Below are 15,975 nucleotides of genomic sequence, written 5' to 3'. Positions count from 1 at the left end.
GATATTTTCCCTCTAATTTTATAGAGCTATCTGAAGTTCAGCTCGAAGCTCCGTTAATGGCGGTTTCTTCGCTCCCGGTTCTTTCTTCATTGAGCGCCAGCGCTAACATCTCTGATGTTACCTCGTTTTCGCTGAATAGCCCACTCAGTAATATCTGTTCCAAACCGAGCGCTCATCCTTCGTCTTCTATCATCGTTTGTTCTTACAGTGAGTTCCTGTATTTTGTTGCATTTTTTTATTTCCATGTAAATGAACTTTCAATTGTGTATTGGTTTCAGAATCTGGCAACCATACGGTGACAGAGCGGAAAAAGAAGTTGTTGGAGCAATATGGACTTGATCCTAACGAGTTTTTGTCTGAACCTTCCACTAATGTTGGTTCTCCTTCTCTTTGATGATTGTTATTTATAATTTCTTGTCAATCCGAATGGTTTGGAGATGAGTGACTGGCATTGTATTCGTTTTTTCTGTTTGAATTTGTGCAATTACACTTTATCGGCTTCGGAATTGAGTGTTTGGATACTTGGTAATGCTTAATTTTTCTTTATTGTAATCTTTGATTTTCCTTATAGCGAAGAAGAGAAATGCGAAAAACGGGAAAAGGCAAGCAAATTTTTCCGGAGGATCCTAAACCTCAACGACAAACTCACAAGTTACTTCAGGTACGAGTTGTGTTCCTTTTTCCATTTTGTTTGGTGCTTTGCGTTGTGATAATTCATTAGTCTATCTTCCTAAGTAGAGGATGCATCCTTCAGAGGAGATATGTACCGCTCTCTGCTTCAGAGATTACTTCTTCAAAATTTCGAAGTAAAGTGAAAGGGAGAGAAATGATTGTAAAACTTTTCTTACAAGGTCGTTGAACAAATACTTTATTTGGATTCTCCCTCTTGAATATGAATATAAACAAATTGAAATCTAGTATTAGTTTGGTTCTTTAAGTTGATTGAATAATCTTATTTTGAATTCATTCCAGTCAGATCTACATCAAGTTAATCATTTTCAATTGGCCAATTGCCAAATTGAAAACTGAAATACTGATTTTAGTTTTGAGAGAATATTGCGTCTGTTGGTAGAATTTGTCATGTCGATGATAACCATGGATCCTCCAGCGCCTACACATAACGTGTATCACAGATATTTGGGAAGTATAGTAAAAAGATTCCATGCTTTTCTTTAAAAAATAACTCAACAAATATGTTGGCTACCTAACTCAGGTGCTTGGAGGAAGTGCTCGGAGAATGAAGCTACTCTCACCAAAGGGGTTGGATGTACGACCAATGATGGAAGTTGTGAAAGGTGCAGCTTTTGATATTTTGCAGGTTGGAGTTGATTTTAAATATTAGTTTCTTTCACTTTACCAGATCATTCGGTTATGATTCAGAGTTTGTAGATTTCTAGTTTAAGAGCTCATTTGGTAGAGCATATTATATGGTCGTACTTTTCTTGGGTAGGTTGCTGTTAGCCATCCTGTCACAGAAAAAAAGGTCTAATATAATTTGGAAATGCAGGCTGCTGGTGGATGTCCAGCATCTTTAAGGCCTGGTCGTTGGTTAGACTTGTATAGTGGTACCGGATCAGTTGGTATTGAAGCTATGAGCCGTGGATGTTCCGAGGTATGAGTTCATTTGAGAATTTAGTTTGGGCTAACATTTTCTGTAATTTTTAAAAACAACCAACTGATTATAGCTTTCTAACTAATTACGCTTGGATAGGAATTGGCTTGATATACATAATTATTAATTTCAGGATACTTATTCTGTATATCTCTTTTTCTTTTTCTCCTACGTCTAATGTACTTCAACTTCCAGGTGCATTTTGTTGAGATGGATCCATGGGTTGTTTCTGATGTTCTAAGGCCAAATCTGGAATCTACTGGGTTTTTTGATGTTTCGGTCATTCACACAATCCGGGTTGAGAATTTTATAGAACGAGCTGACCAACTTATTGGTATCCCAACTAAACTTTAGTTTTCTCCTTGTTTCTTGTCTCATCCTAAGACTCATTGGCACAAACATGAGCATTGGGTACACTAAGGGTTCTATAGTTTGAGATTGTTGTAGTTTTTAAAATATTTGCTGACAATTGTGATTTTTAGACAAATCAATTGAGACCTGAATTTATTTAGTGTTTGGAAAAAGTCAATTAAAAAACTTGAAAAACGAAAAAACATATTATTATGTTTGGTAAATTTCCGTTAAAATGTCTTGATTTAGCTCTAATGACCCACTTAACATATTATTTTAATAATTTTTATTTTGATATTTAATATCTAATGTATTATAAGATAAATATGTAAAAGTTTATATGATTTAAATTAGGAGTAATGTTGTTTAATTGAAGTCATTTGATAAAATTTAAGAAAATAATTTTTATAAAAATTGAAGCAATCAAATTTTGTTGATTCTGGAAGGAATAGATTTGAAAAGAAAAATGATATATGGAAGTGTACAATTTAACTTTTTAAATTTGTTAGAGGAGACAGAGAATCTTTAGGAAAGTAGATTTCAAAATATGATGTCTATGTGATTTTGCAGATGGAGTCAAATGAGAAGTGATTTTGGAATTAAATAACCAGTTTTATCAAGCAACTTAGTGTGTTTTGGAATACATTCTCAAGTGTTTAATTTAAAAATGAGTTATTATGGAAAAAATTAAAGTGTTCGGCAACCGCTTAAAATAGATTTTGAAGTGTATTTTAAATGGGTTTTTATTAAAAAAGTTTAAATAAAATTGAGTCTTTTGGAAAACAGTTTTCAATCCAAATGGGAGGTTAGATTGTTGAACTTGCATTAACTATAAATGAAAATGGGAAATGTAAATGGTCCTGCTTATCTCACCTTGGTAGGAATAGAGAATCGGTAAAATCAAACAAATTCTCATTTTTGTTTAAGAATTAATGGTAGTGGCATCAATTTCTTTTGGTACAGTACTGTAATTCAATTGAACGTATAAGCTTCTATAATTTTTTATTTAAAGACTACCAATTATTGTGCCTAAGTATATTGTCTTGCGTAGGTACTGAAAGACCATTTGATTACATTAGTGTTACCCCACCGTACACACAAGTTGATTATGGGGTACTCATGGGGCAACTGTCAAAGTCGGCCTTAGTTGGAGAAGATACCTTCATTGTAAGTTGTATTTTTCTTGTTCCTATTTAAATATCCAAATCTTCTTTATGTAAAACCTACTTTATTTAGATCAGGAAAAGTGTACGGTTTTACGAAACCATATGCTTTGCTCGAATTCGTAGTTAATCCTATATTTTTTAAATATGGTTTACCTTCCTTTCTCTGACTTTGATCTTTGTGATCTAGGTGGTTGAATATCCATTGAGGACTGACATGCTGGAATCTTGTGGATGCCTTACTAAGGTAATTTAATCATGTGGATATTTTACATTCACAATGTTATGAATGAATAAAATCAAATTATTAATTGGACCAAATTGTATTTCACCTGATGGAATTTAGTGAGAAGGTACGGTATGGATACTGGGAAACTATATCTTTTGTAACTGGGGGTCAAGTTTAATGTAGTCTGTAATGTAACAACACTATGAGTAATTTCTCAACAAGGCACTTGAAAATTTTATATCTACAAGAAGAGATCAAGGGTCCAAAATCTTACTAATTTCTGTAGCTGCTTTCTTTGTATTTTTTTTTAATATGTGGACATGGGATCATCATCTAAGGAGAATTATTTAGATTTTTACTCCTAATGTCTTTACCTATTGAGTAACAAGTATAATTGTGCAGATTACTGACCGGAGGTTTGGTCGGACACACTTGGCAATTTATGGACCCAAGTGGGCTGAGAAGAAAAAGAAGGAAAAAAAATTAAATTAGTTGATGAAGTTTTTATAACTGCCAAATGGTATTAGCTGGTGACAATATTCGGCAACAATTGCTAACAGCCTAGCCTTAAGAGGTCGGCACGGAAGCTTAAAGAGCTGCATGCTTTTTTTCATCAAAAAACGTAACAGAGCTGCAGGCTTTAAAGCATTGACATCGTTCCATTTTGTTGGTAACTAGGAATTGAAGTATCCAGATGTTGGTACTACTTTTCTTGATTCTATTGGCATCTTGGAAGTACAGGGTTCCCAGCTATTCCAGGTGAGGGTTGTGTGTGTAATCTACAGTCACCCGTGCATTGTCTTGCTCTAGAATTTATATCCAAGCTTCATGATGTCAAGACTTAAAGATTACAAGGCAGAGAATGTCAATGTACCACCTTTTTCCTTTTTTTTTTCTTTCCTGCGGTCTAAATAGATGTGTGCTATGTACTTATACTTGAGCAGTTGCTACGTAAGTTTTCCCTCGGTGAGCAAAAATATAACAGGTAGAAAATTGTATTGGAACTCAACTATCTTTTATCGACCTATTTGGTTGATCCCAGCATTAAAGTGCCAGTATCCATATTTGGAATCTTGCATTTTACGAACTTGTTGATATCCAAGTTTACCCTAGTCACTCTTCTGCTACTTTATCTATTCTAAACTTCAGTTTTACTCAACCAGTAGGAATCTTATTATATCTTACTTGATCTTGCAAAAGTTCCTATGTTTTATTTGCCTTTGCATTAGGAAGACAAATTAGAATCCTACTCGTGGAGTGGTGGACTTAAAGTCTCCACTAGAGGTCAATAGGCGCAGAACACATCTCTTTGGCTCCTGCAGGTTGCAGTTTAACGAAGGAGCCAAGCGGGTGAGACAGGCATCATGGAAATTAGAGTCTAATACGAAAGGGTGGTGGATTACTCATGTTCATTTCTCACATATGATGTTCATGACACAGGAAAGACATTGGAGGGTTTGATTAAGGATGCTGTTAGGATGGACAAATCCTTGGCCAACCTACTTATTTTATGGGTAGAATTCTTAATGTGAAAGTTATGCATTGCCATAACTAAATGAGTTTTAAACATGTGTTTGCCACATACAAGTAGAAACAAGAGATACTTTGTAAATTCTTTCCAATTACGTTACTGCTGTATCAAATTTTCTTCATTTTCTGTTTGCCTCATTTTAGTAGGAACACCGAGTAAATTTTTTCCAGGATCCTTTGATGGAGTTGATGCATTGCCAAGCCGCAATCTTCCTGTCCATGAATGTGGCGAAGAGTACTAACCATGCAAAGACCTAGTTTTCTCACATGATTTTTAACGAGTAGTTGGAAACGTTGTAATCAGTCATAAGAAGCTGCTTGCCTCGTGAAATTACAAAGTAAATGGTTCTTATGGGAACACATTTACTTTGGTTCATGCCAGGTACTAACTTCTTAGTCGAATGGCTTTGTTTTGGTCTGCAGAATTGCTTTGAGCCAGAGACTATTCATCAAGCTTAGACTGCTTAGTTCACATTATGTACAGTGGGCTTAGGGCAGCATTGCATCTAAAGAAAATGTATTTCCCCTTTTTTTTATTACTCTGATAGTGATGGTTTTCTCGAACTAATTTAATATCTTTATCATTTTTATGGGCGCTGATGAAATAGCAGAGACATTCAAAATGGACTTTCTCGATCTCCTTCAGGTTAGAAATGATTTCACTGATTATACAGCATTTGGTCTAATTGGGATTAACACTAATTTTGGTCTAATAGGTGAAGGTTTGGCTATGCCTCGTCTTTTACAAACTTGGTGTTAACTGGTAAGTTGTCGTCAGAGTTTTATGAGATATTGAGGTCCCCCAATTCCCCTTTTGTAGCTGTGGGAAAATGCAGAAACTAAGGCAAAGAAAGAGGAGCTGTTGGACACATTATTCCAGAATATAAAGTGACATAAATAACTACTTTTCTGTGTTTTAAAATCAGATTCCTTCTCTCTCTTCCCACGCGAACACAAAGTACAGTTTTTACTGATACAGTCTTTAAATACAAACAAAACAGCCTTACAACCCGCCAAGACCTCAGCCAACCCAATTAGCTTTCTATCTCTCTTCTTTCTTCTTTTTTCTTTCTTCTTTCTTCTTTCTTCTTTCTTCTTTCTTAGTCCATAGCTATCCCTCTCTTCCCTTCCATACCCTGAAATGTCTGATTTTAGTCATTTCTGTGTTTCTGTTCTGAATGGACGATGACCTTGTTGGTCCTGTGAGATAAGGAAAAGGGTTTTTGGTCTTTGGGTGTAATGGAGAGTAAGTGTAGTTTTTTGAAGTCTCTGTTTGGAGCTTTTCTCTTTCTTGGTATCATTTGGTTCTCTTTTATTGGAGTGATTGATAATGCTAGCCTAGCATCCAGAAGAGAGACAGACATGCAGTGGAAGCTAATTGGAAGAGAGAAGCATTTCTTTCATTGGCATTCTGATTTTTATTCTGTCAGCAAGAGAAGAGTACCAAATGGACCTGATCCAATCCATAACAGGTACTCAATTCTTGCTTCTTCTAATTTACTACTACATTTACACATATGTTTACCTAATTTTTCCTTTTTTTCCCAAGTGTCTCTTTCTCTTTCTTTTAATCTTTAATCTACTAAACTTGGTTGTTGGTGGGTTTTACGATATCTCTACAATTCTACAAAATTGTATCCATATATAATCTTGTTCTCAGAAAAGGAAAATTAACACAAAGAACTTGACTGCCCAAACTTCACTTACACGGAAGATAAAGGGAATGAAAATTCATTAGTAAATTTATCTAACTGTTACACCATTGCTTTTATCTCTTCCAACAGTCGTTATTAGTTTCCTCTTTATGTACTACAAATTGTTAAGCATGGAACAGAATTCAGCTTCAGATTCGACCATTTGAACATTTCAAAATAGAGTAATGCTCTGCCCTCCACACAGTTTGCTTACTTTTCTTTTGTTCGTTTTTGGCAACTTGAGTTAGTAAAAAGAGAAGCAGGGAACTGTTTCAATTGAGATTTGTTGAAGTTGATGACAGTCTCACTTTTTTTTTTCCAAAATAAAAGCGAACGAAAAAAGAACAAAACTTCTTTTTTATCACCCTTTCTCTTATTTTTATGAGCCATTAAAGGCATTGGGGCAAGATCTTGACCACTTTAGTCTATAAGCTTGAGATTATAGATATAGGTAACTTACATAACAACATTTGTTTGTCTTTGCTACAAAACCATAATTAACTCTCTCTCTCTCTCTCTCTCTCTCTCTCTCTCTCTCTATATATATATATATATATATATATATATATATATAAGATTGCCTAATGAATTTTATTGCTTATATAAATGTGATTTCAGGAGAGTTGAGAATTCTAGACAACCACCAATTCGAGTCTAAGCAAAATGAAGGAGATATATGAGGTGGAGAAGAAGATGAGAAATGAACAGTTTTTTCTTTTTTACCCTTCTTTCTTTCATTACATGTAAATTGTTAATTATTTTTATGGTGTCCATCAAGGATAGATCGTGCATTGAGACTTTTGTCCCCTAAAGTACTGACATTGCAACTGTTCTTAGTGGGTTTTTGGGGGTAAAAAGAGATTTTGGATAACTTTCCCAGAAAATTTTCAGTTCTTGCTGCTCATCATTTATTTGATCTCAGATGCCAAGTGTTTGTTTCCTCGGAATTTGAAGATTATTATATATTGTTTCTTCTCCTTCATCTGTATATATCCATAACTTTCCATTTTTTTTCTTCTCCTTAAGGCCATGTTTATTACTCCGTAATTAAAGTTTATGAGTTTCCATGGCCTCAATCGTTAACATGATTGATATTTTAATTACGATTGAAGTTGTTTATTAGGTAAATTGTATTTGTAATAATAATAGTAACGGTAACATATTCTTGATCTTTTTACTGTAATAGGTCTCATGTTACCTTCCAAGACAATTAAATTGATCACCTAATAGTGTTTGTCGTTTACAAATTTGACTATGAATCCATGTTTCATGCACATGGTTTAATATCTTTCTTTGTTTTTTTTCTCTCACCACTTTTCTAGGGGACACATTCTTAAAAAGTAGAAAATGATTGATTGTGGTTATTGGTTATTTTAATTTTTTTTTTTAAAAAAAGGTATAACCACTGCTGCAACTTTGAATTGTTAATTCATTATCTCGTAATTCTAAGTAAATCTTTGCAACTAATTCGAAAAATAAAATAATGGAATACTTTTAATAAAGGATTAAGGGGCTGCTTTTCATTTCATTTTCTTTCCAAATAATGGTGTGTGAAAAAACTGATTTTTTAAAAATCTACTTTCAAATCTTACTTAGATAAAGTTATTCTAGAAAATAGGGTGAAAACAAAAGAGAACCCATTTGAATTTTTTTGTCCAGTAGTCCTTTTTAAAACAGCAAAAATAAATTTGAAAACTAAATTTAGGAAAACAAACACACTCAAGAATCGAACCCATGAAAGTTCTCAATTTTTTAAACTCAATAAAGAGGCGAATCATTTATGACAAATAGAATGCATTCTTGGGCTAGTTAGATAAGAGAATGATCATGAATATATAAGTGACGCCAATTATATTCTTTCGAATAAATTCTTTTTTAAAGTTAAACAAAAATTAAAGCCACGAGATCATATGCATTTAGGTAAAAAGTACAAAAATTACTCGCAAAACATGAATTTCTTTCTTTTTATTCAACATTGAAAAATGGAAGTAGTAATGGATGAATTTTTTAAGGTTCTTTTGATATAATATATGTAAAGTGGAAATAAGAAAATGTTATAGATAATAATACAAAGTTTTGATTAAAGATATAAAATAGAAGATTGAAGTATAAATATGAAAAATGAAAAGAAAAAATAGAATAATAATAATATAGAGAGAGATAGAAAACACGTGGAGAAGCATGAGAGAGAGAGAGAGAGAGAGAGAGAGAGAGAGAGAGAGGAAAAGAAAAGATTGTACTTTTGATAATTGTACTCAAAAGGGCTTTGGAGAGTGTAACAATTCAGACACACACAGAATCGTAAATAATGATCGTCCTCTCTATCCTTTGCATGCAAAATTCTTTTGTAAGTTAAATAAAGATATATTTATAAGGTTTTCAAAATGTGAAAAAAGATAAAGTTAAAGAAGAAAGAAAGAAAAAGCAGTTCTGTTCTTGATACACTAACTGCTGCCCTCCCAAGTCCGATGGGATGATTCCCTCTCACTATTACTTCAACTACTCTCAACATCCATCTTTTATGTCACTTCTGAAGTGCCTATATATATATATGTGTGTGTTCCACTTCCATACCCTTATCGGTAGTTATATTTTAGAATTTGTGTCTTGTAGAATCGATCTCCTCTTGATGAATGTTGATATTTGAAGAGATTCTCATGATCCTTAGGTGTATTCTAAGGTAACGTTGATTCAAAAGCTGTTCTTAAACTTAGGGTGAGCTTAAGTTCATCGAGTGAAAAATGTTTTTATTTGAAGGAGGAACGGTAGCATGCATCGTGGAGAGGGATCAACCTGGGTGATCTCAAATAAATTCTATAATTGTCGCTACTTTACAGATAAGTGCTACGTTTTGTAAACATTAAACTTTTTTATATTAGTGAATGTAACATTTTTGGATACACTACCCCTTAGACGTATGTAATTGAGTGATATATCACTAAATTAGGTTATCAACTCTACATGTTCTTTTTCTTAGCATGTTGCTTGCCATTTTACTTATTATTGTGTCTATATGATGGCCAAGACTATTTGTAGTACATGTGTTGATGCCAAAATTTGAACAAAATAATGAGAGAGGCGTGCATTCGTACAAACCCATTGATGAAATAAGGTGAAGGCTGAGTAGGTTATTTTTGGCTAATTCATATTCATTTGTTGGGGAGCCTCAATCTTAATCTTTGGTTACCTGAAGCTGAGTAGGTTAAGTTCGAGCTTTTGGCCTAACCGCACTCTTATTCTCTAAGGTCCGATTGTGCTTGAAGTTTCACCCTTTTTCTTGATTTGATATACATATGTTTACCTTTCTTTAAAGTCGACTATGTTATTTAATCCAAATCTACCATAGCAATATATGTGTAAGCACTTCATTTGTTATTTTGTATTTCATGTGTTTTGTCAGTTTAATCAATACATTTGACAATTTAAACATAAACTAATTAAACTATATGCACAATCAAGTGATGCGCATGGGTCAAGTTCTCATGGCACCCAATAAATATGGTTAGAATTGTGACTAAACTCCCATATCAAACACGATTGATCATGAATAATATAATTGAAGACAACTATCTTCGTTGGTACAAGACTTTTACGAGCGGTAAACCAAAAACAAGGTCTTAACTTAACCATGTCGGTAGGATTTTCAGGTGTTCAAGAAAGATATAGTGGAGCCTCGAAGGAAGGATTGTTGAGAATGAAACTAATGTCTCACATCGATTAGATAAGGAGATGATTATGAGTTATATAATTAAGTAAAGACAATTATCTCTATTGGTATGAGACGTTTTAGAGTGGTACCAAAAGCAAAGTCATGAGTATGTAATACCAAAAGCAAAGTGAACAATAAAAGTCAACCAAGATATTCGAGATATGGATTGAAGAAATATACTCTTAAGACCATGACATATAGTACTTATAATACGAACATGCCCTAAAATGTCTCGAAGCATTCAACCCAAACTACGTGAATTCATTCCAAGCACCATTAATATTCAACATATAGATCATAGTTTGAAATTATTTATTTTCATATACGATGTTTTTCTTATAGGACAAAATAATGGGAAGAAAATGAAAACAATATATCTCATCATCATATAAAGTGTTAAATCAAAAGTATGAAAACATTTTAGAGATTTCTAAACTTAGAGATTGGAGTGTCCCTTCTGAAATTAAAAATTTATAGGAATAATTTTCTTTTTCTTTTGTCCCCAATCACCTTTCAAACAATATCCTAAAGGACCCCAACCCATCTAACAATTTTTTGTTTCTTCTTCTTCTTCTTCCTTTTTGAATTGTAAATATTCTTCTTCTTCTTCTTCTTCTTTTTTGAATTTTGTAAAATTATAGTGGGACTTAATTTTATTGTAAAGAAACCAACCTTTTCTTTTCTTTTCTTTTCTTTTCTTTTCTTTGTTTTATTATTATTATTATTATTGCATTATTGAAGTTTTAAGGTATATGCCCTACCACACCTTCTTCTTTTTTTCTCTCTTTGATTTGCTTTTCCTTTTTCTCTTCTTCTTTACTTTGCTGTTTTTATTTTTATATTTTAAAATGAAACATATAAAGAAAGACTTCGTCCAAACTAACTAATACTCAAACAAATATTATTTACAAGTAATTACTTACATTTTTCTAAAATTTGCATATAAATTTTCTTGTAAATAGAGTTTTGTATTTTTAAATTAATTAATCATACACTTTCTAATTTAATTATTAATAACAAAGAAACTATAGTAGTGCTTAAAGATATTGTTTATTTTATTTCTCTTTTGTTAAGTATTGATTGTCAGAATGGTTAATATGTTATGTAAAACTGATTATTTAAGTTTGTGTCTTTTTCTCAAAAAGGACTAATAATGTCTAAAGTAAAGTAAATGAAAATATATTCAATCTTCAAGTTGCAAATAGGACAGATTCTCAATTCCTTGCAGTTTTCTTTGAATTTAATTATATTTTACTTTTCTATATGTTCTTCTTTCCTAACAAATTCATTGACCCAATTCTATTTTTAGTTGCACATTACTATTATTATTAATTTTAGTTTAAAGAACATATAAGTGTATACATCAATATTCACCTTTCATATTACAAATATAGCAAATTTCACCATTGTTGATAGATTAATCAATTTTGTCATATATGTTATTAATTTATTGTTAATTTTTTTTGTAATTATCCCAAAAATTTGATTTATATTATTGACCTCTTATTTATATTTTAATCAACTATAATATCAAGTCAAATAATGAGGGCTTGATTTAATATGTAACTCTTATATTTACAAAACTTCTTTCAAATTCTTTAAAAAAAGAAAAGAAAAAACTTCTATTAATGTCTATCAAATACTATATTTAAAAATATCCTATTACTACACGTTTTCGTCCTTTTTCGGGCTTTTAGAATACTTAAAAAAACTTTGGTCAAATTTCATTATGTGAAAGTAATTTTTCAGACGCTTCTGTACAACAAATTGATTATGTTTTATTCACATACAATCCGTGAACTACAAGGGCTGTTCGGTCAATTCCTTTTTAAACTTTTTTTTTTTATACAAGTCCTTAAAAAAGAATGTTACTTAAAAAGAACTAAACTACCCTTTTAAGAGTCTCCAAGAATTAAGAACGAACGAAAAATCGTTATCGAAGCCTTTGATAAATACAGCAATAAGATTAAAGATTAAAGTCTAAACCAAGAAATTTGAATATTAAAAAATTTGTCTGATATTTGACTTTGGCCAGCTTAGAGGGGAAAAAAATTGTGAGTGCACGTCGGTTTGGAAATAACCATTTAACGTGCAAAAGATTTAACAATGATAATCATACAGAACAAATTCTGAATTTGAAAGTTTCCAAGTCAATGCCTAACTCATCAAGACAATTGACAGAATGAGAAGCATACATTTTTTTTTTTTCACTTCTACATATACATATTTATATATTTTATACAGAAGCATGCAACTGAATATAAGAACATTGGTTTTGAGTAGTTGTCGATATCGAAATGAGTAGACATTAGCAACCGGGTGAGGAAAATGAGGGCAGCGTTTGTGCAGATCTTTAGAAGAAAGAACACCTGTTTTGATCTTTCAATGGCTCCTTAACATAGTTGATATACATTCTAACAAGTTTTAACCTACATATTTTCAATACAAGGATCAAATACATATCACACAAAACATATATCTGACCAGATACCAATATTTCCAAGCCTAGGTACTCAATGGTTATTTGATCACGTAGCAAGAAAAATGATGAAGCATATAGAGCATACATACGAGGTGACGAACAGTAGGAGCAATATCGGTTATAAGTGCTAGAGTCAAGGCGATTTCATGTGGTAGCGATTCATTCAAAAGCATGGAAACTCTATAAAGGCAGTGTTGCATTGAAAGAAAGGATAATAGATAAATTGCTTTAGAATCCAAGAACCTACAAACTAACTTGAGTTTATTGTATCATACAGCCATACGAAACAAATGTGGAAACAAGTTTTTTGATTTTTTAAGCGAGTTAAGACGATTTACATTACGAGCCGTTGAGAACTCACCAGAGATGTAGAAAACCCCAAGTCCTCCATATAATGTTTTTCCATCCATATATATTTTTCTGGAGCTACATGGGATCGTTATCTCCCTTGCCAAGTAAAAGTGGGAATTCATCATCTGGTTCGGGGAAACTGTAGTCTTTAGCCATGGTTCTCATTGATTGATAAACTTGATACATAGACCACCTGTCTTTAGGTCGAGAAACAATGCAATTCATTGTAATTTTCAGAAATTGTAAGATCTCTTCATCATTCCCTTTCCCACAAAGATCTCTATCAATTACATCCTTAATTCGACCCGACGTACTTAGCTGATTAACCCAATCCACCAAGTTACCCTTGTAGCCTTCCTCGGCTTTGGTGACTTCTAGAGGTTTCTGGCCAGTGATCAACTCCAAAAGCACAACTCCAAATCCATAAACATCCCCTTTCAGAGAAGCAACCATTGTGCTTGGGTATTCGGGAGCAACGTAGCCCAGTTCCCCTAAATCTCCATTAACAAAACTACTGTCTTGAGAATCTGAAGCCATCAATCTTGCCAATCCAAAATCCATGATCCTAGCATCATAATCTTCATCCACAAGAATTACACTAGAGCATATGTTTTGATGCATAAATGGGGGTTGGCATCCATGGTGAAGCCAAGCCAGACCTCTAGCTGCACCAAGACCAATCCTAAACCTAGTTGCCCAATCCAATATCTCATCATTTCCATGTAACAAAGAAGACAAAGTCCCATTAGACATATACTTATAAACCAAAAGCTTTTCCTCTTCCACAACACAAAAGCCCAAAAGGGGTGTCAAATTTGGGTGCCTTATCGATCCTAGTCGATTCATCTCCATGCGAAACAGCTTCTCGCCGAGCTTGCAAGTATTGAGCCGCTTAATAGCAAGTACAGAACCATCTGGAAGAACAGCTCTATATGTAGTCCCTGTTCTAGAAGAAACTATAATGTTTTCCGAATTGAAATTGTTAGTAGCAGCCATCAAATCAGCCAATCTAACTTTCACAAGAGGCTTTTGAAACAAAGAAACTTGAACAAGCTTATAAGCTCTCAATCTATCAGCCCAATCCCCACTAATCCCATCTCCATATCCCCTTCTCCTCTTCATATTCATTCTAGAATGATACCACCACCATAACCCAAAACCTAACAACAGAGAAGCTGCAGCACCAAACACACCAGCAGCTATAATAATCGCAAGATTCTTCTTACTCAACCCACCACAACTAGATCCAACAGGCCCTCCACATAAATCACTATTCCCATCAAAATCCTCCTTCCCAAATTTATCAAAAAATGATGGAATCGTCCCAGTAAGTTGATTATTGGCAACAGAAAATTTGTTAAGCCTACCCAAACTCGTAAGCTCAACTGGTATTGTACCAGAAAGTTCATTATCAGACAAAATCAACGAATTCAGATAAGAACATCTGGCAAGATCAGCCGGAATAGAACCAGTAAATTGATTGTTAGACAAATCCATACTAACCAAATACGGAAGCCACTCACAAATATGAGGTGGGATCTCGCCGGAAAAGCTATTCCCGGACAGATCCAGTTTCTGCAAGCTTACACAGTACTGTAAGTCTTCAGAAATCGAACCAGAGAGCTTCATATCTTTGAGTTCAAGGCTGAGAATACGATTCTCACGGTCATTCCAACAGGAAAGACCAACGAATTTGTCGCAGAGATGACCAACAGATGTGTTCTTGAAATCCCATGAACTGAGTCTTCCAATAGGATCAACAAGAGCATTCTTAACACCACGAAGACACCTTATATCATCTTCAGGAACTACAGAAAAAGATGGAGAAACAGAGAGCAAAAGAAGAAGAGAAACAGAAACCCATTTGAGGAAGAAGGTGAAAGTCTTCATGGTGAAAAACAAAAACAAAATCAAAAATTAAAAAAACCCTTGTGAAATGATTGATGATTGAGGGCTCTAAAGGCAGAACCAGGGTCTTCTTCTTCTTCTTCTTCCTCCTCCTCCTTCCATCAATGCTTTTCAGTTTTGTTCTCTCTTTTCTTTTTGATCATTTTCCAAAGTCCAATAATTTCAAGATTAAAAGACGAACCATTTACCAAAATACCCCTAGTCCATAACTTTCAAAATGCATTGGAAGACAATAATTAAGAGAGGAGTAAAAAGGGAATTTAGAGAAATGAAAAGGGGTATTTTTACAAATAATGTAAAAAGCGGTAAAAGTTGGAAGTTTGAGTTGGAGTTTGTCTAAATAAATGAAAAGGATTGACTGTCTTTGATAAAAAAAGGGGAAGACATCCTGTGAATTCATTGACTCTCTAACTTACAACTAAATTACCCTTTTCTTTTAATTACACATCATTTCCAATTTTTAGCGCAAAGACTTAACTAATTCTTTTACAACCAAAATTAATTAAATTGCTAATTTAGTCCCAAATAAAGTTAGTTGAGAGATTTTCTAAACATATTTTTTAAAATTCAGACATTTGTGTAAAAATTTAGAGATTAAAAAGGTATTTTTTTTCTTTAAATCTTTATATTCGCTCTTTAGTTTTTAAATTTTAGATTTTGAACCGTACATAGTTGAACAAGAATAAGAAGTTAGATTAAATGTGTTCCAAATTGACCATATGGTTGGACTAAATAATTGATGAAAACATAAATGTGAATTCTTTTATGGTTTGAATTTGAATTCATTTCTTAGAATCTTGATGGTTGACTGAACATTTAATTGTTGGGAAAAAGTTAAATATAAAAAGTTAAGAGAAAATATTATTTTACTAAAAATTTAATTAAATTAGATTACTTTATGATATCTAACTTAGCTGTGAGATCTTGTCACTTTATTTAAATTTCA

At 33.0% G+C, this 15,975-nt stretch overlaps 2 protein-coding genes and 1 long non-coding RNA gene across 4 annotated transcripts; 2 read left to right on the top strand and 1 right to left on the bottom strand.

Moving 5' to 3' along the window:
- The first annotated feature begins 13 nt into the window (after positions 1–13).
- LOC101209883 (putative rRNA methyltransferase YlbH) lies at positions 14–7,561 on the top strand. 2 transcript variants are annotated; one of them, XM_031886021.1, is made up of 12 exons: positions 14–207; positions 279–373; positions 572–661; positions 1,214–1,318; positions 1,508–1,612; positions 1,808–1,946; positions 3,015–3,130; positions 3,317–3,373; positions 3,758–3,929; positions 4,034–5,531; positions 5,602–6,357; positions 7,198–7,561. In XM_031886021.1, the coding sequence occupies exons 1-9, from the start codon at positions 57–59 to the stop codon at positions 3,845–3,847; spliced, it is 948 nt and encodes a 315-aa protein (XP_031741881.1). In that variant the 5' UTR covers positions 14–56; the 3' UTR covers positions 3,848–3,929; positions 4,034–5,531; positions 5,602–6,357; positions 7,198–7,561. The 2 variants fall into 2 exon arrangements, with proteins under 2 accessions (XP_031741881.1, XP_004148680.1); XM_004148632.3 differs by having other exon boundaries at positions 3,758–5,531.
- A 1,473-nt stretch (positions 7,562–9,034) lies between these two features.
- On the top strand, positions 9,035–9,891 carry LOC116404112. Its single transcript, XR_004217036.1, has 2 exons — positions 9,035–9,259; positions 9,337–9,891. It is a non-coding gene; the product is annotated as an uncharacterized LOC116404112 (long non-coding RNA).
- Positions 9,892–12,331: 2,440 nt separating this feature from the next.
- LOC101209638 (inactive LRR receptor-like serine/threonine-protein kinase BIR2) lies at positions 12,332–15,173 on the bottom strand. The gene is made up of 2 exons (XM_004148631.3): positions 13,132–15,173; positions 12,332–12,717 (listed from the first exon to the last, which is right to left on the bottom strand). The coding sequence occupies exon 1, from the start codon at positions 15,009–15,011 to the stop codon at positions 13,197–13,199; it is 1,815 nt and encodes a 604-aa protein (XP_004148679.1). The 5' UTR covers positions 15,012–15,173; the 3' UTR covers positions 12,332–12,717; positions 13,132–13,196.
- Positions 15,174–15,975: the final 802 nt, after the last annotated feature.

Source organism: Cucumis sativus, chromosome 5 (genome assembly GCF_000004075.3).
Source record: "Cucumis sativus cultivar 9930 chromosome 5, Cucumber_9930_V3, whole genome shotgun sequence".
NCBI lineage: Eukaryota > Viridiplantae > Streptophyta > Magnoliopsida > Cucurbitales > Cucurbitaceae > Cucumis > Cucumis sativus.
Note: the sequence above shows the minus strand (reverse complement) of the source record. Positions and strands in the feature narration are given on the sequence as shown.

Bases quoted from the DNA above. Each gene is read 5' to 3' on its own strand.
- LOC101209638 (XM_004148631.3), bottom strand. From the start codon at position 15,011: ATGAAGACTTTCACCTTCTTCCTCAAATGGGTTTCTGTTTCTCTTCTT.
- LOC101209883 (XM_031886021.1), top strand. From the start codon at position 57: ATGGCGGTTTCTTCGCTCCCGGTTCTTTCTTCATTGAGCGCCAGCGCT. The intron at 662-1,213 runs GTACGAGTTGTG...TACCTAACTCAG, and splicing joins AAACTCACAAGTTACTTCAG to GTGCTTGGAGGAAGTGCTCG. The intron at 3,374-3,757 runs GTAATTTAATCA...ATAATTGTGCAG, and splicing joins CTTGTGGATGCCTTACTAAG to ATTACTGACCGGAGGTTTGG.